At 34.7% G+C, this 26,799-nt stretch overlaps 2 protein-coding genes across 5 annotated transcripts; one reads left to right on the forward strand and one right to left on the reverse strand.

The window, feature by feature from the left end:
- The first annotated feature begins 1,311 nt into the window (after positions 1-1,311).
- LOC106178650 (uncharacterized) lies at positions 1,312-16,038 on the forward strand. 3 transcript variants are annotated; one of them, XM_087014848.1, is made up of 9 exons: positions 1,312-1,961; positions 5,090-5,414; positions 7,228-7,465; positions 8,281-8,385; positions 9,620-9,774; positions 10,227-10,344; positions 10,754-10,947; positions 11,171-11,278; positions 11,516-16,038. In XM_087014848.1, the coding sequence occupies exons 3-9, from the start codon at positions 7,231-7,233 to the stop codon at positions 13,484-13,486; spliced, it is 2,886 nt and encodes a 961-aa protein (XP_086870974.1). In that variant the 5' UTR covers positions 1,312-1,961; positions 5,090-5,414; positions 7,228-7,230; the 3' UTR covers positions 13,487-16,038. The 3 variants fall into 3 exon arrangements, with proteins under 3 accessions (XP_086870974.1, XP_086870973.1, XP_086870975.1); XM_087014847.1 differs by lacking the exon at positions 1,312-1,961 and adding an exon at positions 1,968-2,274; XM_087014849.1 differs by lacking the exon at positions 1,312-1,961 and adding an exon at positions 1,968-2,274 and having other exon boundaries at positions 7,231-7,465.
- LOC106178651 (copine-8) lies at positions 14,878-26,647 on the reverse strand. Of its 2 annotated transcripts, none has more exons than XM_087014851.1 (20): positions 26,493-26,647; positions 25,969-26,056; positions 25,252-25,355; positions 25,005-25,044; positions 24,500-24,570; positions 24,233-24,264; positions 23,988-24,016; positions 23,484-23,587; positions 22,971-23,075; positions 22,640-22,681; positions 22,332-22,407; positions 21,872-21,925; positions 21,469-21,530; positions 19,238-19,390; positions 18,606-18,681; positions 18,162-18,289; positions 17,713-17,815; positions 17,293-17,350; positions 16,867-16,940; positions 14,878-16,320 (listed from the first exon to the last, which is right to left on the reverse strand). In XM_087014851.1, the coding sequence occupies exons 1-20, from the start codon at positions 26,576-26,578 to the stop codon at positions 16,156-16,158; spliced, it is 1,650 nt and encodes a 549-aa protein (XP_086870977.1). In that variant the 5' UTR covers positions 26,579-26,647; the 3' UTR covers positions 14,878-16,155. The 2 variants fall into 2 exon arrangements, with proteins under 2 accessions (XP_086870977.1, XP_086870976.1); XM_087014850.1 differs by lacking the exon at positions 19,238-19,390 and adding an exon at positions 19,442-19,594.
- Positions 26,648-26,799: the final 152 nt, after the last annotated feature.

Below are 26,799 nucleotides of genomic sequence, written 5' to 3' on the forward strand. Positions count from 1 at the left end.
TTAAACACCATTTATCTGCACAATTATCACCAAATCCTAATTTTGTGACACAGTTAAGAGAGCTAAACCTATGGGACTTTACAGGGAAATCTCAAGGAGTGTTTTATGTAATCTCATTTAATGGCCAACTGAAAATTAATGAGTAGGCAAGTGACTTTATAGACCTTAATTTAATTAGTGATCACCCAAGGGACAATTTTAAAGACTGCTATCCATACAGTACCGTCATATAGCACAAAGGTGTTGCATACATGCTGAAAAAAGTGAAAAAACAGCATTACTTCCCTAAAAATGACCCGATCATGCTGATTTTCAAACTTGACCTGCGTATTATGAATATTCATTAGTTCTGCAAGTTTCAAACCAAAAGGTTCAATGGTTTTCCACTTATCATGTTATCAGTGTTGCATATATGCTGAAAAAAGTGAAAAAACAGCATAACTTCCCTAAAAATGACCCAATCATACTGATTTTCAAACTTGACCTGGGTATTATGAAGATTCATCAGTTCTGTAAGTTTGAAACCAAAAGGTAAAATGGTTTTCCACTTATCGTGTTATTGGTGCTGCATATATGCTGAAAAAAGTGAAAAAACAGCATAACTTCCCTAAAAATGGCCCGATCATGCTGATTTTCGAACTTTACCTGCGTATTATGATTATTCATCAGTTCTGTAAGTTTCAAGCCAAAAGGTAAAATGGTTTTCCATTTATGGTGTTATCGGTGCTGCATAAATGCTGAAAAAAGAGAAAAAATAGCCTAAATTCACTAAAAATGACCCAATCACGCTGATTTTCAAACTTGACCTGCGTATTATAAATATTCATCAGATCTGTAAGTTTCAAGCCAAAAGGTAAAATGGTTTTCCACTTATCGTGTTATCGGTGCTGCATATATGCTGAAAAAAGTGAAAAAACAGCATAAATTCCCTATAAGTGACCCGATCATGCTGATTTTCGAACTTGACCTGCGTATTATGAATATTCATCAGTTCTGTAAGTTTCAAGCCAAAAGGTAAAATGGTTTTCTACTTATCGTGTTATCGGTGCTGCATATATGCTGAAAAAAGTGAAAAAACAGCATAAATTCCCTATAAGTGACCCGATCATGCTGATTTTCGAACTTGACCTGCGTATTATGAATATTCATCAGTTCTGTAAGTTTCAAGCCAAAAGAAAAAATAGTTTTCCACTTATCGTGTTATCGGTAAAAGTGCACGGCGACGACGGCGACAGCGACGGCGACGGCGACGACAGACGCAGATGATGGCTATATGTACAGACACATCTGTGTCTGTACATAAACATTGTAATAAATAGAAGAGAAGTTGAAAAGTTGACAAAGTTCCATTGGAACATATTAAACTGGCCTGATGTATTTTCCTGCCATTGTAAGATTTTAATTAGTGCTCTTGCTTTGCCTTTTAGATTGATAAGATATGTGTCATCTCACATTTTGATGTATTTAATTTCACTGTTGAAGTTGTTCTTTTTCAAAATTCACATATCTTTTTTTAGCTATAATTAGAATAATTGAACAGATGTCATAATTTTTTCTTGTTTATCATCAACATAATGTAATTCTACTACCACAGACATTTTGTAGAAAATTCCAATTTTTCCATCATGTTTTCTGGCCACATGGCCACAATTACCCTCTCAGATGTGTAAGAGTAGCACCGAGGGTCTTTGGTGTGAAATTTACCCTTTTATAATGATTTGGCAACTGTTCTGCACTAGCAATATAAATTCCTTCCGCCACACACAAATGGGCTGAAAGAACCCAGGCATTGTTTACTTATTTTTCCGTTAAGCACCCTTAGAAATCAACGGTGCATTTAGCATTGTTTGTTCACGTGACCCTTCACAAACAGTACCCCCTGTTTTTATGCCTCGCCAGTCCCATTGTGCACAGCCCTAGAAATCCTGCTGTGCGTCTCAATACAAAGTTATTGATTTAAGGTAAGTTCTATTGTAGCCTAGTTTTATACTGTAAGGTATCTACCAGTTAAATGTGTGTGGAGTGGGAACGGGCTATTCTGTATTAACTCGGACATTACGTGAGTTGTTTGGACTTGTATGGTCAACTGGAGTGTCAGAAGGTGCTGGGGTGTTCTATAGGGTTTCTCTAGGACAGCTTTTTGGAACTTGGGAGACCATCTGTTAGTTTAAGCCGATGAATCTAATACATTGCCTGTGGCACGCCTTCAAACACCTTCAACCGTACAAGGACAAGCCTGTGTGAATTGTGGATACACCGACTGAAGTCCCCTGTGTAAGTACAATGTATAACATAATGTGTGTTAGACCAAGTAGACTTATTTCAAAGTCACCTGCATGGATTAAATAATACTAACCTCAGTTTTTAGGGTTAAAGTGATGCATAAATATATACATCTAAAAGAAAGTCCGTTGTTTATTCATTTCTTATTACATGAGGCTGAAATTTTAGTGTAGAGATATTCAGTTATAGAATTATTTATTATTTGATGGGAGTATTTTTTTCATCTTTGGGGTTCAGATATGGCCATGTTTAAACAGACATGCTTACGTCCCAGGGGATAAAAGGTAGTTCAAGGAAGTAAATACTACACGCTCCATTTCACTTCAGTGTACTCAGCAACTCTTCTTCAGGTTAACACTGTTGCTATGTTATGCTACGTATACACTGGAAATCTCCAGGTGCTGTGTATCATTTACACCACATTTTGAAAATTACTGGTTCCGCACCAGTATACTGTAACAATACTGACTTGCATCACATTTTGAAAATTACTGGTTGTGATGTTGGTTTACGGTTACAAAACTGGTTCATGCTCTCTAGGAGCAAACATTGTACCTGGACTCATGCTCCTTAATTAGCTGTAAACGTATAGATTACCTTACAGGTGCACTTTGGTAAAATACTAATTTGTAGTATTCTGTGTAACAGACAGCTGATAAATGTCAACTATTATTTTTATAATTATAGTTTTTGAGCATAGATATCATTGTAGAGATGAGTTGCAGTTTAAGTTTTCAAAACATGTTTCAAAATGAGTAAACATGGGTCTGAAGAGCTAATGTTTAATAGAACATGTTTAAAATTTGACAAAAAAGTGATCTTCAAAGATGTGCAGCACACTACTTAGGCTGACAACTCTATAACTTATAAAAGGGGGCATCTTGATAGTCTGGAGGTTCATTGGTCCAAAGGTTCATTGGTCCGAAAAATAGTAACATTTTCATCAGTTTTTTAATCAACAGGTCGTTAAACAATGAATAATTAAACAGGTCATTGGTCCGAAGGTTCTTTAGTGAACATTTGGACCAATGAACCTTTGGACTATTGAACCTTCGGCTTATTGCTACGGCCCCCTTATAAAGTACCAGTACAGAACTGGCAGCTAGGAAAGTGTATTCAATTTATCAAGAACACAGGCAAGATGATCTTATTGTAAGAAAAGTTTTGCATAACTGCATGGGAAAATATTTTGATCCAAAAATTTTGGACTGCTGCCACCCCTCTCTGTTTCTCTCTCTCACTCGATCTCTCCATTTTGTCTCCACACATACTATCTCCTCAAATAGACATACTGCTTTAAGAGATAGTAGCCCAGCTACTGAGAGCATATATGACACACCTGTCTAGCTAATTTGCTGCCTGGTCTAGCAGGTACCCTGTCCAGAAAAACAAATGTTGATCTTTGTGATGTAATAATTTCTTCTCAATGGTTAAACGGCCAGAATATTATTGACCCATTAGATGTTGGGGTGTGTAATCAAACACACTGTGGATTTTGTGTGGGAGTGTTTGTAATTTAAACATATCATGCACCATATTGTAGTTTTGGGTTGCTATTTCAAACATAGCATGCTCGATATTCTAGTTTGGGGGTTTTCACTTGATGTTGTGTCTGTGCAACAATTGTCATCATTGTTTATGAGATGGAAAAAGTAAATGCAATTTTGTTCAGAAGAGCCTCGGCCTGCAGAAATCAGAATTAATTTCAGGGTGGATCCCTTCGTCTCATTTTTTAAATCCTCCCTGTACTCTACTTATCAATTATGTTCTGCTTAACTATAATTCAAACTCATCATTTAACATATGTGCCCTTTTGTTTGCTGTTACTGAGGATTGGCTTTCAACATACCTGTGAAAGCAGTGACACTTCATTTATCTTGCTTGGATGAAAGTAACTCGATTTTTTAAATTAATTCAAGGAAATTATTGTCAAAATCATGAAAATGTGCAGATACAGTATTCTAATCTTACTTCCTGTTTAATTGTTCCTTTCAGAGAGATTTTTATTTTGGTAAAATGGTCATGATCTTCAGTTATTGGCACTGAATGAAAATAAGGTGTTTAAGCAAAGATGAAAAGGTCACTTTGTTCAGTAGACAGCATAATCCTAAAAAAAGGGAAAAAAATCATTTCAAAGCTCTGTTATGTGTTGGATATATCCCAGTGCAGCTATTGCATTTTAGATGACTTTCATAGATGGGTTATTTTTCTCAATACACAGCTACGAGTAAATCAATATGTCTTGATCTTGATTAATGAGCTTGTTCATTATTAATAACGGTAACTTTGACATCTACAGTGAAATACCTGGTAGAAAAATGGTTGAGTCTGAAGAATGATCACTAATCTGCACCTAGGGAACATATGGCACTATTATAAGCAAAATTTGTGGTATTTTCTTTTTTTTAACAGGAATCATATATAGGGACATTTTTAGGAGCCAGTCAAAATATTATTACAATTAATTACAATTATTAGCCGAAACTAATAAATTAAAATATCTATTGAAGTTATATGTATTTTAAGTTAATGTTACACTTTTTAAGTGAAGTTCTTTTTCATGCCATTGGTTAGATATAGTAATGGTTGAGTTTTTTTTCATCAGTTTTGTGCCTATAAAATTATGTTTCTGAAAGTTTGATAATTTTTGCCTATTGAAAAGATTGAGTCATTAGGCCTATAGTAATTATATCAATTGAAATTCCATTTAAAATTTTCTTAATTAATTTAATTAATCTATTTTAATAATCAAAATGTTCAGCTGGTTTCATTGGTTACTGACTATGTCTGTCAATGATATTTTCAGATTTGGACTATTACCCTGAAGAGACAGCCAATCATCCAAGCATAGCAATTAAACTTCAAAACTTTCAAGTTTTGAGCAAACCTTGGTGATTGTATGAGCAAATATAGCTGGTTGTTAAACAACTAGAGTGACTTTTATCACACAGAGGAATATAAACCAGTGGATTAAGTCTTCATCCACCTTGAGGCCCAGTAAGCGTGAGAAGGAAGAAAGGAGAATTGGAGAACACCAAAGTTCAGATGTGGAGCACAGATAAGAGGATTGCAATTAAGTCTATACATTCTGCCCCGTAATGAGAGGATTATGATTGTATTATTATGGACAGGTGAGTGCACATATCTGAATTGATTTTTTTTTTAGTCCAGGTATATGTGTTTGTGAATTGCCAGTTTATCATGATACCAAGTATAGACTAGTAGCTCACCTAAAATATAGCTGCTCGCTCTAGAATATTATTTCTTTGGATACAATAAGCATAAAAAAATCACATAACTGAAAGTGACACACTGATGAGCAATTAAAATAATAAAAGCAGTCTGACAATGATTTTGAATATATACATTTAATATAGCCTGATTTTAAATTCAAATCATAATCGCACCAGAATTGCAGTGCTAACAGCAACAAAAAATTCAAATTTAGTAGTTATTATTGGTCATTCAGAGTTAAATATATGTACCATATCCACTTCTGTTTAACATTTTAAATTACAAACTTATGGAGTCATAGAAAACATAGATAATTCTTTTTCATAATCCATTATCTTGATTGTCCACATGCAGGGTACATATCTGGACATTCACCTTTAGACACACAGTCATCATACCACTGCATGCTTTTGCTGTTAGTTGAATGACAGACTGTGAAAAAATAATGTGGTTTGTTAATTTGAGCACTTCATGTTAAACTTTTCAGTGTTGTGAACTATTTGGCACATTTTGATCTTCATGTGTTTGTTAAATCTGTCGTAAGTTCTCCCTTCTCTAGATATGCTGTGCAGTGTTGCGGCTTGGATAGACTGAGCTCTTTTCAAATTCATCAACGTTCAATATTGCAGAATACCAATTGTAATCGATCTTTTTTGTATGTGTGCATTCCTATTCTAGTTTTGGCAATGATTCAGAATTGACCAGTTTCATTTCTTTCTGAGTAGTTCATTATTGTTTAAGACAAATATGTTTAGTATCTTACTTCAGTGTAATTTACTTATTGACTATATTACAGATCAATAACACAAAGTAGCATATTTATTTACTAACATAACATGGAGTGCTATACATATAGATTAATCAATGAAGGAATGTATCTGAAAACAAAACAATAAAGAACAAGAAAGACCAGTGGTAAAACACATAGTGACAAAAGGAGTTTATTTTGCTTAATACTTATCATTGATTATGATTATGTACATAAAAAGTGACAATATTGCCTTGAAATTAGTATTTGGAATGTTTGCACAAATAAATTTCTGAATTGGCCTTTTCAAAGATTTCTTTTTTATTCTTATTTATCATTTATAAGTATCAATTGAGCTTTAAAATTTATACTTTTAACACTAATTATAATATGATTAATTTTACCTGGTGCTTTTTTATTTTATTATATTTATGTATTTTTTTTGTTAGATCTGAGTTGAAATACATAGCATCTAATCATTTAAGTTCACTAAAAAGTTTTGCTGCGCACAAAGTTCATGTCATTTTTTTCATCACGTTTCATCACGTCTCAGTATAAATTTTCAAAGCTGATTTATTATAATTAATAATAATATGCAAAATTATCTTTTTAAGGATTAAATTGATATGTATGTGGTGAAGCTCCAGACAATTTATTTGTCAAAATTAAAGTAATTATTTATAATCCAAACACTGACAAATTTTAGAATGATTAAAAAAAAGAACAAATTTAAATTGATATTTCCAGAATCATTTTCAACATTAATATAAATGTGTATCTTCCTTCAAATATCATGATAAAAAGGTAGATTTGCATCAGAGAGAAAAAAATAAATGGTTAAATGAATTACCAATCTTTCTTATTGGCCAACTTGAAAGATGCAATAATTGCTGTCACTGATGATCACAATTTTATGATAAATGTAAACAACACTTCTTTTTTATTTTTCTTCTTCTTTCCAGAAGATGCCATTACTCATACTGAAGCTCCTACTCGTAATAAGTGTTCTTGTCAATAAAACCAACAGCATCACCATCACCAGACAGCTAGGCCAGGCAGACATATTCACTGTCCCAGATTGTAAGCAGGCAATCTGTGTGGCATACCAAGCCGAGGCATACAGGACATGTGAGTGCCAGTGTGACAGTGCGACACCCACATATTACGAGTCCCAAGAGATCTGTATCAGTAAACTCACTGGTAAGAATTTTAATGATTTTAGTAATTGATTCATCCTGAATATTGTCACGAGTCTCACCTGATCATAACCACAGTGCTGAATTCAGCCCCAGTACTTTCCAAAATGGAGAGAAAAATTTAGACACACCCTGAGGCATAGAAAATACATGCTTTATGCACTTAGTATTGCAAAATACCCCAAAGTGCTCCGTTTTTTCTCGGTTTAGGGTGGAGATTAGGACAATATTTTTGTATTCTTCTGCTATTTAGAACACTATTCATGTTAGGTGACAAAAAGAAACCAAAATTCAAAGTAGACTTAAATATCTGTTTGTGTCTGTCTGTCACTGTCCAATGAATTTAAAACATAACCCATTGTGTTGTACATTTCTTGAAGGCACCAGCACACCCACTCATCTTCACCACACCTAACAATTACCCAAAACATAGTCAATACTGAATACTTAAAATAAGAATATTGATTCAGTTTTCACACACTTTAAACTGGCTAAACCCCAAAGGTCAGACATATCTTATATGAATCACATATATTTCTTTTCTCATAACTTCAAAACCACGACCCTTGATAAAAAGGGCAGCAATTAATTTGGGAGGGGCAAAAAAATCTTATTTGGTGACTTATGCTTTGGTGGAACCCTGTTATAAGAAATCTGGAGTCCTCCCATGTTTAAAGCTAATTGGGCAGAAATTTCTATTTTGGTATAATTAGGTGTATAATACCTGCTTTTTGATACCTTTGGCTGATCCAGTTTCAAAGTTTGAACCATTTTACATGATTTAAAAAGCCTATACATAAAATTTAATTCACCTTTCAGAGTGCCAAGACATATACTTGAAAGACAGAATAGATAGGATAGTGCCAGTTGTTTTACCTCTAACAGGGCAGACAGTTGCACCATATGTTCCATTGTACAGAAAAGGTAATACTGTATTGTTTAAATGAGCAATAACTTTGGCTCATAACATATATTTTAACTTCAATTAAGTATTGATAGCTAACTGATTTAAAAGATGTTTAATATGCAAGACATGATGTGGCAAAGATTCTAGGACAATTCCCCCCCGGACAATTCCCCCCCGGACTATTCCCCCCGGACAATTCCCCCCCAGGACAATTCCCCCCTGGACGATTCCCCCCCCCAAGAAATATACATTTATATACAAATATAAAGTAGAAAGTGTAAAGTTAAAAAAATTTCTTCCTTTTTATTGATATTTTTAGTGTGAAAATACAGCTTCATCATGAAACAAATTATTTTATAACAAAGTCCTTTTTCATTGAGTACAAGTACAGAAAGATTGATTAAATATCTAATCAAAGTATAACCACCTATCCTTCAGGTAAAGGTGGGGTAAACAGATGAACAGGTAAACAGATATTTTATGATTATTTTTAGTGTGGTGGGTGGTGGATAATGGTCAAGCAATTAAAAGTGACAAATAGTCAAAGGGATACCTGGATAAGCGAGAAAATCTGTTTACCCCACCTCTATCTAGAGGTGCACCTTGATTCAAGACTTACTTAATCAAGGGGGGAGGGTAATTAAGCAATTAAAAGTAACAGTTAATTCATCAAAGGGTTACCTGGATGAGTGAGAACATCTGTGTACCCCTCCTTTACCTGGAGATATACTTTGATCAGATTTTTAATAAAATGTTCTGTACTTCTCCATTAAAGTAATTTGTTTAATGAAATTAATATTATTTATCCTCCAGTTGCATCATCACACTAAGAAATATTCAGAAAATGGATAAAAAGATTTGAACTTTGTACTCTTTACTTTATATTTGAATATAAATATATATAATTGGGGGGGGGGGGGAATCGTCCGGGGGGGAATTGTCCTGGGGGGGAATTGTCCGGGGGGGAATTGTCCGGGGGGAATAGTCCGGGGGGGAATTGTCCGGGGGGGAATTGTCCTGATACCGTGGCAAAATGTAAAATTGTTCTGTTTCTCTTTCAGATATTGCAAAAATTGCAAAATTCCCACTTATATTGAATATTTCTATAAAATTTTAAGTTTGTGACAACATGATATTAATTTATCGTCCTTTTGATCAGTGTCAAATGATTTATGTCATAATTATCAAAATTTCAGACACCACAAATTCAAGAATACTGTTTAATTGTTTAATCAAATTTAATTGTTCCAGATGGCTCTTCCCTGAGTCCCTTGGGTCAGTATTCTTGTTCTTTGACCTCTGTGCTTCATTTGACCAATGACGGTTGGATCACATTTAGCAATCCACAGAGTAAAGTCGGATTTATCAGCTACAAAAACGAGAGAGATGGGAACATCTATTTACAGGTATGTGGATTCATTGCCAAGTTTGATTGTGTGTACTGGTCACAGATGCATGGGTTTGATTGCAAGTATGAACTCTTTATTTGGGTGGATGGGGAGGCAAAGTCAGTGAATTTAAGGAAAATTTCTGCACTCTAAAAGATAATGGAAACATTTTAAAAGTTTAAATAAGTGGCCATGGCCGGTTGGGCACAGTTCTGACTTTTTCAAGTTTTTAGACTTGTACTATATTGACATACTGGGGCCATAGCAATAGTTTGAAGGTTCATTGGTTGAAGGTTCAATAATCTCAATTAATGCATGGATAAAGTGTATAGTGTACTGGTAATGCAGCAAAGTTCATCAAAGGTGTGTGCATATGATTTATTGGACCAATATGAACCTTAGGATTTTCGAGATCCTCGATATACTACATGTATATTATTTGGCTGCTATCTTGATTTCTTGTCTTCCAGTGGAAAGGTGATAGTGAGTTAGCAGCTCAGGTGACCGGGAGACTGGTAAAGATAGCCTGGGAGTGTTCTCAGTTTACACAGGAACAGTGTATTACAGTGAAGATTACAGGAACACAGGGTAAAGATGTGACAGAATTCAAATATTTTGTTTAAAAAATAATCATAAAACAGTCAGTGAATCACATGTAGGATTAATTTTGTGAATATACACAAACAGAGCAAATAATTGCATGGGATCAGATTCATTAACAACATAACTGAATAGAAACTGCATGATACACAGGCCCGTAGCCAGCAATTTCAAAAGGGGGGTTCTTTTTCTGAAAAAGTGGACCTTTTCCCATAAAAACTTCATGTACCTAGCTCAAATTTTACCCAGAGTGGACCTTTTCCCAGCAAAAGGGGCGGTTCTTTCGAACCCCCCCTGGCTACGGGCCTGATACAGAAAGTGGTGCTTGAAAAGATTTATTTCTTGTATTTTACCATATGTACATGTATAATTTACATATAAAATTGCTTATATTCAGATACAGAAGCCATGGCAACTCTGACCAATGAGCAGTTGATTCTCATCATCAGTGGCATCGTAGCATTTGTCGTCCTTGCCATAGCTGTGATGGTCTGCGTTTGTGTTATACTGCACAGGAACAGGAAAGATAAGCAAAAGCTCATCAATTCCACCCTAAGCAAAGAAATGTTTGTTCTGAGGTCACCTGGGGAGGTAAGTAGGTCAAGGTCATTATGAGGTTGATATTTGACCTTGTAATTTGAAGTAAAAGGTCAATGAAAAATTTTCCACATACGACTGTAAGTGTTTTCAATGATCATCAGTTTCAGCTTTATCAATGGGTATTAGACAATATGATAGTTCTTATGTATATATTTGACCGCAGCTGCATATATAAAGTGACTTGACGAAGTTGTTTGTACCTTATATCTTACAGTACCCTACTGGCTCAGTAGGCAGTGCAGCCAATCCTCACACTGGGGATAAAATTCAACTCATAAATGGAGCAGATACTTTTCCCAGGGTGAAAACCACCCATGAGAAAGTAGGTTGTTTTCTTTGGTGTGATGAATATCAACTGTAAGAACGCTAACACACAAGTAAATTTCAAAGACTAAAACCACCTACTTAAATTTATTTGCAAGATATAGATATTGTATTACTTACAGGTAGAAGTGTAACATGTTGTGCATAATTGTTTTTTTTTTTTCTTCAAACTTTTTGTTTTCCTTTTTTTTTTTTTTTTTGGAAAATAATTGAAATGTAACATTTTTCAAAACAGAAATACTACAAAAAGGGAGAACAGAGGGTAATTGAGCGTGTCACTCCAGACGGACAAAGCGTGGAAGGCAGAACAGTTTACGATGTGCGCCATTACTACGACAGCTGGCACAGAATGCAGAATAAATTTGGAAGCCAGTATAAAGCTGGTGTTGCAACGGTGATGAGGCCAGAGCATCACATGGCTCTGGATAATTCAGAGCTGTCATCTGAAGCAGCTGCCAACCTGGCAAATCTGTGGTCTGGGGGGCCTGGAAGTTCTGGTTCTAGCCCAGAACGCCATCAGGATGGAGGAGTAGTGAATGAGGGATACATACCATATGATGGAATGGCTGTGAGCATCCCCACCTCAAATCACAAAGAAAGTTCCCCAGGTCACAAGAGTGCAGCCTTATTCCAAGCACCAGATGATGGTCTAAACTCCATGTCTTTGGAGAAGGTGACTTCATTTTCTAAGGACGGCACATCAGCTGTAACAAAATGCAGCAAAAATCATAGCACAGTGGAAGTGTCTGTGGATTTTTCCAGTGACACCTCAACAATGCAATCCCAAGATGCTGCTCAAAAGCGACAACGTCAAGACAGGACCCCTCCTCCACCCGCGCCTCTAAAGCCCAGTCTGAAGAAACCCAGTCCAGCACGTGAGGAAGCAGACACATCCACACAGGTCAAAGTCATGGCAGATGTCCACTCCTCCAGTCAGATAGAGAGGGAGGAACACAGAAATGCTTCATTACGATCCAATGGGCACGGACGCCCCTGGACAGACAAGAAAAAAGACACAGACAACAGAGTGGCAGCTGCAGTGGCCAAAATTAACAGTAAAAACAGTAAAAATAGTAAAAAGGACATTAACTCTAGGAATTATGTTCCTGAGAGATATGACATTCCTGTGACAATTATTGATCTCCCCGACGGAAATGGTGATATCTCAGTGTCCCCAATTCAAGGGAACCCTGGTGACGATGTCCCTGTCACCGTCATTGACTTGCCAGATGAGCAGTCGTCAATATTTAACGACAGCAACTGGAGCTACTCGATTGAAGCCGAAAACAAAGACACTCCTTTGCAAAGAGAACAGAGGAAACCAAAGAATCATGGTGACTCGAAAAATCAGAGTGATCCTGGGTCACCATCATGGCGACCAACTGTATTGGGTTATCCGTGGACACGGACTGATTCTAATGATACCAGTGATAGTGTGCAAATTGGGCCTGGGTCTATGCAAAGAGTTATGACAAGCACACCTCGGAGAGATGCTCCCTCTCCACCATATGAAGATATGACTCCGTCCTTTCCACAGAACAGTGTAACTGACACTGGAGTGGATAATAACGATGCACCATCATCTATTGAGACTAATGATATTGCCAAACCTTCCTTGAATAATTTAGACACATCACCAGATGGTGCTGCAATTGTGCCTCAGCAGATGACCAATCATCATGAGTTTAACATTCCTACTTCAACAGCTGAGATTCCAGCCAGGAGGAGCCCTGTTCCTGCCAAGAAGAGAAAACCCCAAAAGAAATCAATCTTCAACTTCAAGGGTGGAAAAAAAGACAAGAAGGAAAAACAACATAAAAAGGGGCATGGATCTAAATCTGACTCTAAATTCGACCCCTCTCATGCGGACAGAGTAAGGATAAGTACCGATCCAAGTCCAGTTCGCTCTGACCAATCATCTTGGATGAATCCGTCACCAGTTCCAGACCCAGCTGGGCCTGTGCTTGTTAAACGTAATGGCGAATTGATTGATAGAAGCTATGCACCTTTGGCAGGTAGAAACAGTCTGAGTGCAGATGAACTGGAGAGATATCAGGCAGGGGTGGGGATACCTCCAGCAGACATGGAACGTGACATTTCAGAGAAGAGGATGCCATCTAGTGGAAAGAGCTCTCCGAGTGGTTCAGGAAAAAATAAGAACCTTTCCTTTGGTGTTGTTGAGTTTATACCAAATCAAAACATGTAACTTTGAGGTGTTTACCTGTATAAAAGTGATTAAAAGGTGTACTTTAAACAGGAAGTGATATTTTAATATCGGAAGTTATAAACTGTAGTCAAATAATATACATTACATTGTTCTATTTTTAATGTACATGGCTTTTTATAGTAATATTGTAGAATACTCAATTAAAACTCTAAGAGTATTTTCATGTATCAAGTTCAATTAAAATTGAAATACTATGACAGTTACCTATACTTCAGTGGTAAAATAGTTTATATTCATTGTTACATTGCTAAATCAAGTACTAGTATCTAGTAAACAAAATAAGACATTGTAGTCCAGAATACATGTACAATTTAAGTTTCACCCTTTTACTGAATAATTTTTATTTACTTATTCTGGTCCCAATTGAAGCTTTATATCATATATAACTTTAATGTAAACGAGATGTATACTTGTGGTTTGGACTGATTTACACCAATTCTTAAAATATACCTATGAAACTTTGCTCAGTTATCTCTTCTGTAGAATAAAACACTATTAAACATATGGCCTTATTGCCACAGAAGACATATGGTGTATAATTTAAATTTATGTATAATTAATAGAATATTTCTATTGTTTTGTGATTTATTTTAGAAATGATTTTAAATGAGATTAGACAGATATTAAATAATTACATAAAATCAGGTTATTGAGATTAGATCAATGTCACTGTAGAGATTTTTCTTTTATAAGTTTCACAAATGAGATTGTAAATATTATAATTATGCCTAGGATATATATTTTAAAGTGGATTGTTTTCCCAGAGTTTGCAAGTTAAAGAGATCCAATTAGATAACCTTAAAAGTGAACTGATATTATGTTAAATATCTATTCAGAAACTGATTGTCATCAATGCCAGTCCATAGACAATGTAAAATTCAGCCACAAAATAATAACATGTTATCCATATCATTGCCTGCATACTTTAGAATGCAACTAGCAAGGGTAGACTGTTGTTTATTGTTTTAATATATTTATCTTTAGTTTATCTGTGATCTCTCAACAGCATTTTCTTTGATTACATTTCATTGTGTTAGCTGTGTTAAATGAGTAAAGTAATATGATCTCCTGAGGCCAAAGAGCTCAAGTTGAAAGTTGGCCTCAATTTTAAGCAAGGAAACCAATCTAATTTGACCCAGGATAAGTTTGTATTGGTTCCCTTATATAAGAATATTGGGGCAGTTTCACGAAGTAGGAGGTGGCAAACTTTTTTACTTTGACAGTTGGTATTTTATTGAACTACAGAACAGATTTATATCCTGCTTCAAAGTAGACAAGACTAACTTTCAAGTTAAGTTTTGTGAGACTGAGTGTTCCCTGCTTGAACTGTCCCATAAAAATATAATACAATTATTGCTCAATAAATAAAATATTGAAAAAAAAAACATTTATTAAAAGTTTGTTAACATATTTCTTAATCTTTATCCAAAATGAAGACATCATAAGGCAATTATAATAAAACCTAGTCCCAGAGATGGAAAGCATTTTTAACAATAATGTAAGGATAAAATGTTTTTCTACCTTCAATTCTACTGGCATTCAGCAGGCTAACATCACAGACTAAAGATGCATCATTTCTAAGGATGAGTAAAGATTTTTTGAAAATTCAAAATGCCATTTTAGTACATATTTACACTGAACTGTTTTCAATTTTCTACTCTCAATAGTTACAATTATGAGCTAATATGCTGCCTGAACAAGTAGATTCAATTACACCTAATAAGTGCTTGATTAAGTGTTGACTAGTTCTTGTAACCAGATATCTGGAAAAACTTCATCAGCGAAGCCCATTTACAAATAATTCTATCATACATCACAATGCTATAAGAACATGTTTCCTGATTCTGCACTTCTTCAACTATTATGCATTTAAAATTCTAATGACATGAAATATATGAGCAGAAAAAAGATGAGTCACACTAGGAAGACAATCTACAGGTAGTAATAAAAAGTTGGCATAAAAATAGTAAATTTGTTACATTTACAAAAATAGAAGATAAGATAAAACAATAAAGGACTGACCCTTATCTTTACTGGTAAAATCGTATTTTAACCATGGTGCTACTAATAATTCACAAGCCTGTTTTACTGGTACAAAGTTATGTTTGAATGGTGAAGAACAGCAGAACATTGTAATGGACTTTCCTGGTAAATAATGTAAGGAATGACACAGCATTCTAGGTGTTCCCATTTTATGTCATGATTTGCAAAAACAGGCTGGAAGATGTGGTGAACCTTTGATATTTTTCTCTGTGCTTATAGATGGTTTGAGCATTATGTCAGAGAGTGCCAAGGTGGCGAGAAATTACAATCAATCCTACAGGATAATTCCAACCATTTTCAGAGTAAAATAAATAAGTCAATAATAAACCATCTGAAAGATCCTTCAGGTATAGATCATTTATATCACTTCTAGGCAATATTCTAGATGACCAAGTGGTCATGACGCAGCTTTTGTGAACTGTGAACATCTGGTCGCCTGCAACAAATTACATCCAATTAAAAAGTTAAATATGCAAACCATCAATAAACCCAGACATACTATCATGATGTCACAGTAATAGCACAAGGCAGGTGGTCCAAACAATGTTCCATAAAAGGCGGGATGCTGCAGAAGATCTGATATACATGAGTGGAAGAGGGCCCTCCTATTGCTGTGGGGGTCCTCGCAGCATTTTAGGCTGAATTCCATGTTTTTTCATGAAGGATATGAACTGTTCTGGTATCTCTGCTAGTACTTCCTTAGCAAGCCTGGCTTTTGTCATCTCTACATTCTGTTGTCCAGCACTGAGGAACTGCCTGATGGGAACAAACTGGAAAGAACAGAGATCAATAAGAGATTGTTAAAAATTACAATTACAATTCTAATAACTAAAAATAACAGTAAAAAACTGTTTGAAAATGCCAACTGCTGGAGGATAAACGCTAGTAAAGAAAATTGGAATTGTCAATCCAATTCCCCCTTTGCACAGGTTTGAGGCCAATGTTACTGAACACTAAGTAATAATACAAATAAAAGTTAGAAAAATTGGTCAATGCAAAATCGTTCCAAAGTGAATATACAAAAAATAAATGGATCAAATTCACAAAACATTTACTTATGGGTGTTGGTAAAATGCCTCATTTAGGAGAGTGTTTCTTCCCCATGTGTATTTTATTTTACAAAATATTACTTGAGGTATGCTACTTCATTAAAAAAATTCTTAAACAAAAAAGATTGGAAATGTATACACATGTCAGAGATACACTAAAATACACAATAGACAACATTGCTTGAGAAAAAATTCACATGTTAACTACTCAGACTGAACACGACATTATGTCCTATTATTTGTGAAATGCAAGAAATTCTTTCTCACCTGTACAATATCCCTCTCTGCATACCTGCCATGTGACTGCAGCCTCTGGTTGTCACTGTCCAGCTCCTCCATAGCTGAAAGGAAGATGATCTACTTAAAATACGGACAAGAAGAAGAGAAAACACTGTGTGAGCAAAGATACTACTTTTTCTCACATTGAATTTAGCAAAGAAAGGCTATCTATAAGCAACACAAATCCTACAATGATAATTTCAAATTATACATGTAAACCAAAAAAATTTTTTTCATCATATTCCACAGAATTACACTGAACAGTGGCAATAACAAGGTCTTTTGATAATAAAGATGATAATTTAAATTTCATTCTTGAAAAGAAGATTCCCAAATTGCATTAAAAATGAATAAATAAAATAAAAATAGAAAAGTTTCATGGAAAGCAATTTTGAGATTTAACATATAACTCACCTGAGAAATCTGCATCCCCAACTCCCACTATGATAATGGACATGGGCAGAACTGAGGCCTAGAAATGGAAACATCCAATATAAATATTGGTCAAAATTCTAGTACTGTGGACACTTATGTGGCAGCCCTCATCAATAACGTTAATGGCAAAACGTTATGCATATTAGGTGACCAGCCCATATGGTCACTTACATTATTATTATGTTTTAGATCTGTGCTGCACTTCAGCCAAGTCTAGTACCAGATTTCTATGTTTTTCATCTGTGTTTTGCATCATCTTGTTTGATATCTTCAAGTTAGTAAATGTCTCCATATTATCATGTGGAACAATTAACACATCTCTCTTGCATAATACAACAGAACAGAACAGAATAGAATAGAATAGAGTAGAGTAGAACTATCCACCCAACCTCTACCTACATTTATAATAGCATCTTTGGTATAGGGCATGTCTGTTATCACGCCATCAGTGAGGATCAGCAGTACGAAGTAGTTAGAGCCGTCTTTGTACGCCTCTGCAAATCTAAATAAGAGATCATTAAAACATGGTATTTCCGTTTTACGATGAAATTTGATAGTCAGACAGATATTGTATATGTATTCAAATTTCAAGATGAGTAGTGCTAAAACTACAGTAACTGTTCTTACTTTTTCAGCAAGTTTATCCAATTTTTTAATTAATGGACATCACGACTATTGAATCCTACTACTGATCCATTGTATAGACCACTTTTCTGTACAAAGTAGTGAACAGTTGCAGTCCCATTACAAACAAACAGGTCTGTTTTCAATTAAGTACACCAAACTGCCAAACATATCACCATTAAAACTCCATTTTGAAGCCACAAACAGGTTCTTTTTCATATTACCTAGCAACATGGTTGATCACAGGGGCAAAGTTGGTTGGTCCATACAACTGCACAGTGCTGAGGGCCTGGTAGTATGCCTGCATTACCCCCTCTATACCCTGGCAATATGGGTTGTTAGGCTGGCCATTCTGGAAGGAAAATATCAAAATGAATGCTAAACTCAAAATGGCAAAGTAAAAGTTGATGAAAAGATGATCAAAATTATTAATGGCTATTACAAAAATGAATTTTGTTGAATATCTAAACTTAATTTTTTTTTCTAGTTTTTACATTTGAGCACAACGTTTTCGGTAAATTGTTTCAAACAAAAATTCAGTCAGCTTTCACATCATAACTGGTAGGGTTGCACTGACTGCTGTTTACTGTTTCCACAAAATGAACTATTATAACCTTAGCCTTGTGTTGCCATCTACAGAAGAGTAGCAGGTGCATTGTGGGACTCACCAAGAAGAACTCATGCGACACCCTGCCATCTGGTGGGAGTCTGGCTCCGAAACCCAGTGCTGGGAACATCTTGTCACTGGAAAAGAGAAACAATGTAAAAGATAAGGCAAGAAAATTAATTATTTATTTGAAAGTTAAAACACTTAACTTTACAGTGATCGGACAGCACATTTAAGACACTGTGATCATTATATATGTGAGCTGAAAATACATTCACCTCACATGAAAACTCATATTCATAAGCATTACTTTGCAGTAAAATGTAGCCCCAAAGGTCTTTATTAACACTGAAAACTGAGAAATTCAATAAGCTTTGCTTAAACTTTAATCATCCTTAAATCCTTTGCACGTACACCAAATTAGTGGTCTGTTGTAAATTTTTCATGAAAATTCTAACAGCTTACAAGAACTTTCCAACGATATATTAATTTTTTGTCCAGATCCCCGTTTCATTAAAGAAAACTTAAGTCAGGTTTCCTGGCTAAGAACTTAATTTCCAAGGTTACATGGTCACATGGGCACATCTTACCCTATCAGGAGCAGTGTAACAGCATTCTCATGGAAATCCTAGTCAACTAAGCCAGGGAGCTGACTTTAATTTTTTTTTTAGTGAAATTGGGGCCAGATCCTACCTATCGTACTCTTGAATTATCTCCCCCACAGCCTGGAGAGCTGTTGCATACTGGTTGGGACCATAAGGGTTCAGATAGTGCAAGGAGGTTGCGGAACGTGGGTCGCCATTGGAAGCTGTGAAATCTATGGCTACTGTGAAATTCATTTCCGTTCTACAAATAGACGAATAACCACGTCAAGCAAGAGGTCACATATAAACCCACCTATCATAGTCCTGGATTATTTCTCCAACTGACATAAGTGCCGTCTGGTACTGGTTGAGTCCATAGGGATTGCGATAATGAAGTGACGTGGACTTTTGTGGGTCTCCATTGGAGGCTGTGAAATCAACAGCCACGGTGAAATTGATCTCAGTCCTAGAGAATAATTCATTTATACAATACATGTCTTTTATAACATGGATGTGTTTTACCACAGTATGACAGCTTTTAAAAAAGTCTGACTACTCTCAAGGTTTTATCATGTGAAAGACAGTTCCATATTTGCACAATTATTTTGAAAGAATGTTATGTCAGATAAGATCATGTTAAAAAATGTGTAAGTTATAACAATAATATTATACAAGGTTCTGAGCAGTTTTATCAATCACTGGCCCAAGATTGTTGAGAAACAAGATTTAACCAAACAAGTGACCAGGACTAACTCTGAACAGGTGCATGAATACCAGCAATCCTCAAACAATTTGTGTTATTTTAAACAATGTCACAATTACATAGTCAGTCCATTTAATATCTTTTTTGATCTAAGAAAGAATAGACACAGAGTAGACTTATTGCTACTATACATTGTCTATGAAAGTAAAGAATAGTATACAGTGCACTTACCCTCTTTGTACAAAGTTTTAAAAGCTATCAAGTACAATGACTCTCTTTGTAAATAGTCACAAAGTATGGTAGATATATTACTTTTGTACACATGCTAACCCAGGCTGTACATAGTCTAAGACAAATAAAGTGCACTTACACTAGCAGCACATAGGTAGATAACATAAAGTACACTTACACATGCTGCACATAGTCTAAGACAATATAAAGTACACTTACACATGCTGTACATAGTCTAAGACAATATAAAGTACACTTACCCATGCTGTACATAGTCTAAGACAATATAAAGTACACTTACCCATGCTGTACACAGTCTAAGGCAATATAAAGTACACTTACACATGCTGTACATAGTCTAAGACAATATAAAGTACACTTACCCATGCTGTACATAGTCTAAGACAATATAAAGTTCACTTACCCATGCTGTACATAGTCTAAGACAATATAAAGTACACTTACCCATGCTGTACATAGTCTAAGACAATATAAAGTACACTTACCCATGCTGTACATAGTCTAAGACAATATAAAGTTCACTTACCCATGCTGTACATAGTCTAAGACAATATAAAGTACACTTACCCATGCTGTACATAGTCTAAGACAATATAAAGTTCACTTACCCATGCTGTACATAGTCTAAGACAATATAAAGTACACTTACCCATGCTGTACATAGTCTAAGACAATATAAAGTTCACTTACCCATGCTGTACATAGTCTAAGACAATATAAAGTACACTTACCCATGCTGTACACAGTCTAAGACAATATAAAGTACACTTACCCATGCTGTACACAGTCTAAGACAATATAAAGTACACTTACCCATGCTGTACATAGTCTAAGACAATATAAAGTACACTTACCCATGCTGTACATAGTCTAAGACAATATAAAGTACACTTACCCATGCTGTACACAGTCTAAGACAATATAAAGTACACTTACTCATGCTGTACACAGTCTAAGACAATATAAAGTACACTTACCCATGCTGTACATAGTCTAAGACAATATAAAGTACACTTACCCATGCTGTACATAGTCTAAGACAATAAAGTACACTTACCCATGCTGTACACAGTCTAAGACAATATAAAGTACACTTACCCATGCTGTACACAGTCTAAGACAATATAAAGTACACTTACCCATGCTGTACACAGTCTAAGACAATATAAAGTACACTTACCCATGCTGTACACAGTCTAAGACAATATAAAGTACACTTACCCATGCTGTACATAGTCTAAGACAATATAAAGTACACTTACCCATGCTGTACACAGTCTAAGACAATATAAAGTACACTTACCCATGCTGTACATAGTCTAAGACAATATAAAGTACACTTACCCATGCTGTACATAGTCTAAGACAATATAAAGCACACTTACCCATGCTGTACATAGTCTAAGAAAGTATACTCCTGCACAATGGAACAGCTCATAAGTTCCACCTGTAAGTTTAAAAATTTTTATAATACTGAAATGAGTTACATGGAAAGATCTTTGGATAAGGGCAGAAAACAACAATATTTAAGGAAAAAATATCTACAAAAATACCGACTTTCTGTGCACTGAATACAAATTCAGTTTCTTTATATTTTCAAGACCATAAATCATACACAACACTGGTATAAACTAAAACAAAGTAAGGCCCAGGCCCTGTTTTTTTTTTTCAATGAACACAAGAATGATAACCAAATGCAGAAGCATTCTGAACTATTCATCATGACTGGGTAACATCCAACTATTACAAGACATTTAATAATTTTAAGGGATTTAGTACATTACTCACCCGACCAGAATTTTTGTATGATTTCTTTTTTGCTTTCTTCTCCTTGTTGATGACCTAAAATAAAATAAATAAATAAACTGAATTACGTATTACTAAGTTATATATTTCATGAAAGTTATAAATTTCATTTCTGAAACAAGACCACATTCACTTTATTCCAGACATTGCCTGCAAAACTGAAATACAAAATTACAGGTAAGCAAAGCATGCCTTGTACCGTCACAGGTGTTTTTCTATCATTACTAAATTTAATATGTAATTTTTATATTATCATAATTACTGTATATGTGGAGGACATCTTATAACTTGGGGGTATACTGCATCTAAAGACTTCTGACTGACAGCTGTAAATACACAATCATGATATATCCCTTAGTCCTGAAATAAATCTATTAAATACATACAATCACATAACTTGCTATAATTTAAAAAAAAAACTACTAATAATAGTGCTCCTTACCTCATATACATTATTTGGCACAGGACCATGCGACAATTCCCTTATATTAGTTTGGAATTCTCCAATTATGTCATGACTACAAATAAAATGAAAAAATTTATAACTTAATTATTTAATTAAAAATAGTACCCAACATCCAGTCCAAGTACTAGGATGGCTCAACCAATAATTCCTGAATATAAGATTTGTTTTCGAGGAAAATTAGAATTAGTGAGAAAAGCCTGGATAGGATACCTTTAAGATAAAATGTATTGCACCATGTAACTTTATCTAAGAAATCACATTCACCATTACTGCTCTTAACCCACCTTCCATCACTGTCCCAGTCATAGCATTCCACTTTTATTGACCTGAAATGTAAAGAATAAACTGAATATGCATTTTATTCTTAACTGTACATTAAGGAAAGCACCTTGACATAAGCTTGTTAGTGTCTGCTTTTTTAAGATTTTGTCCATTTAGTGCTTTTTTTTAGTGTCAGTATCATCAGTATTATCTTCAGTATTATTTTTACTACTTCCATTATCCAACTATGCAGCGGTTCAAATATTATATTAACATACCTAACTTATTTCAAATGGCTGTTGAGTAGCCTTCAGCAAATTTTATATCATGCCGTGCCATGCCGTTATACTCTACCTGTCATAGTCTCCGTTACACAATGACCTGACTGGTACTGTAAATGGCCGCCATGTTGGATCCAATGTATTCTTTATTACTTCCGTCTTGTGAACAACAGAATAGCTGAAATAGAACAGTCTCAGCTGTGACACTGCTATACATCATTTATTTATTTGTTGATTGAGTCCAATTATCAGATTAAGTATAGTTTGTGTGTCATCCATTAAAATCCTCATTTGTGATTTAATAATTTTTTTCTTTTTTGCTTCTATTTCATGCTAGGGATAGTTAACTTCATTTTCATATGTAATTAAATAGTCAGCAAAAAAATTTTCTTGACAACCAAGAAAGCCACTTTTATCAGCATTGGTTTATTTACATTTTGTTGGAAGGAAAGGAGCATGTACAAACTTTAATGAATGCATGTCTCTTATTATTTTTAAAATAATTTTAATGCTTTTTTTTTCCATGGCAGAAGACATTAGTTTTGTTCATTTTTAAATCAGTTATTAGATTGAAATCCGGTTATACCTGCTATCCTCATTGCATCTGTAGAAAACTAGGAATGGATCAGACTTTCCAAAAAAGTCTTTCTTGTCCAACTTATGAGCTCTAAACTGCATAGTGGCAATTTCCTGAAAAGTATCTTTTTAAATTGTTATGTCTTAAAACTAGAATTGGAATACACAGTCCAACAAAAGGTTATGATGTTCCATTCATATCTACAAATACAATAAAATGACTGTACTTTTAAGCATTTCAGTGCACTAAAGAATCTTAAACTCTTAAGAACTATGATGATTTTCTAAAGTTTTAATCAAAACCAAAAACATGGCCTCTGATGGTTACTATTCCAGATAGGTTTTTCACATCTGAAGAATCACATCAAAGAATACCTCAAAATTCCAAATCAAAATTAATGAAAACATACCACTTTCAGTGGCCACAACCAAACTGTCGTTTTTACAGAAAACTTTTAAGAAAAAATATCAAATCAAGTAAAGGAGTGATTGATAATTCTAGTTATTAACCTACCTTGCATTGTGAAACTTCCTCTGCCCTGACTGTAAAAAAAGAAAATAAGCACAAATCAAAGTTTGATTCAAATTCGGCACAAGTCCAAGGATTCCACCCACAGCACATTCACAATAGTTTTTTTATATGAATAATAGCCTAAGTCCCTTGGATATAGTTATTCTCTGACTGTTACAGTAGAAGCTAATCAATATGAGATTGGGGAGGTGGAAGGGGGTAATAAAAACTAATGTAGAAGGTCTTACCTGTTATATGCCCGCAATTACCCGAAAGACCTCTATAATAAAAAAAATTCACGAAAATTGATTTTAATATACTCAATGTAAATAAACACTTTTCATGTTAAAGTTGCTTTCAGTAAAATCCAATGCTTTCAGTAACATTCTTTCACCCTCTAACAAATATAAAACCTGGATTATTTAAAACCTGACAAACTACCTTAATAATACATTGCTATAAGGCTATAAACAAAAGAAATTATGTTATGAAAGTGAAATCCAAACTTTACTTACGTCAGGGGTTTATCAATTTTTGTAGCACTCACTATTTCTCCCAAAGTACATTCAATTCTGCCTAAGAAATCCTGAGAATGAAAGACACACAGATAATCAGTGTTAGAAATTAAGGCTGGACCGTCTGCCTGGGGTAGACAACTTACAGAACGGGCTGAGAAGTTTTCCCACCCATCAGACATTCTGTCCAGCTACTTTTCAAGATGGCTGGTCCTTCGGTCCAGCAACTAATTTTCCTAAGAGGCAAACACTGCAGATAATCATTTAAAATATGTAAATTTGAACATTATTTTGATGAAATTAAGGGCACAGGAAGTGCAATAATAATAATATCATTACTATTCTACTGTTAATCCTAACATTCCGAAATATCAAATGATGGAAACAGGTATGGCAAAATGTGTAAAAACTTCCAATATAAAATTGTATGATATATACCATTTTACACTGAGAGTGCATTGCATATTTGCATTTGTATTGTCCGATCTTTCCAAAAAAAACTTACATGAGCATCCAGCCTGGCAGATGCAGAATCTGAATCATAACTGTAATGAAATATAAATAAAGCATAAATGAACATGATATCAAATGATCTTACAAACATATGGCATATAAAAATTCTCGAACTGAGAATGCATTTCAAAATTTGTATTCAAAATTTGTTAACAAAAGGATTTTTTTAAAGAAAAAGTTGACTAAATTTTTAAACTAAAATTAACAAAATAAACAGTTTTCAAATAGCATGAACTTACATTTCAAATTTCAGTTTCTGGCTCTCTTCAAAAAAATAGTTTATGAGAAACTTCTGGACAAACTCAGGATTAAGTGTGTTCTGGATAATTTCTGTTCTGCCATACTGCAAAAACAAGAATTAATACATTGAGATGCCTTACAATGTCACAATTAGATGGTAATACAAGGGCAGATCAGGGGAGAGGAGAATTGTGCACAGCAGGTGGGTATCTATTCTCTTCTTTGAAATGTTATCCTTTCATCAGACACAGTCTGACAAGAGAAATGGTATAAAACCAAACAATTTTGCTATCCCTGTGCTCCATGTGACATAGCATAATTGTCCTCAGCTATTTCTTTATACATGTATATGCCGGGTGTACCTTGTGGTCCCCCCCCCCCCCCCCCCCCCCCCCACACACACACACACACACACACACCCCTGATCTTTCAGTTGAAATCTCAACATTTTCCCACACCTGACAAATGCAGCCAAACTAACTGTGATCATCCCAATTAAAGTCAAATTCATTTGCACGTATATGAAGCATGCCTCAAGCCATCGATTGTGACGATTTGAAGTAAAAAAGAAACACAAGTTAAGGTATAAACATCAGCAAAATAATTAACAGCAAAAATAATAATAAAAGAAAATGTAGAAATCAATTCTATTACACCAATACATGCATAATAATAAATACAGAGAATTGTGTCTGAGTTTTTAACTTATGTCTTACCTCTGTATAAGAATTACTTCCAAATCCTTTGACAAACAAAACACACATTGGGTCCGACTTAGATAAAACATCTTTGTCCTTCAAATTCCTGGAAATATAATATTCAAAGTAAAACACTCTTGCATAGGCTAAAAATCCCCATCATAATGGTTAAAACTGAAATATTAGTATGAAATAATAATGTCCTTACTACAAATTGTACAGTACAATACTGTATATTCAATGATATTTTATTTCTTTTGAGAACAGCATTTTAAATTCAATGCTGTAAAATTATAAATGTTATTCGCTGTCATCACTTTTGGCTTATTACGAGAATTATATCGTATTTGTCATTTGTTCTTTGTAATTTCACAATATGTGAATGATTCAACATCAGATTGCAAAATACCTACAATAAACATTCTTCTGACTTGACACCAAAAAGTAAAGCGACAGATTGAACTTAGGCGAGCACATCACAATTACACAATTAAACTGTTATAAAAAGTTCAGCAAGTTAGACATTTGTTCCTTAAATTTACCTGCATGAAATGGTTAATTCCACTTGTGTAGCAGGCACGGAACCTGCGCCTGGCTGAAACCCTCCCGTACTCATTTGTAAAGCCATAGCCCTTTCCTTATTCTCCTAAATCAACCGCAAGGTGTCTTGATGGCAAGGCAGCCCATAGTTTTGTTAATTTTTCCCCAAAAAAGAGTAAAGGGTTGTGCAGTTTGCCGTTTTTGAAATATAAGTTGTTTTGCATGGATATGTGTTTCTTTTTATTCACGTTTTGACGTTTATAACTGACAAACTTATGGTTTGTCTTATTGGTTCGACTTTAGTTTATC

Source organism: Lingula anatina, chromosome 6, assembly GCF_051362555.1.
Source record: "Lingula anatina isolate TDL-2025a chromosome 6, LinAna3.0, whole genome shotgun sequence".
Classification (NCBI taxonomy): Eukaryota; Metazoa; Brachiopoda; class Lingulata; order Lingulida; family Lingulidae; genus Lingula; species Lingula anatina.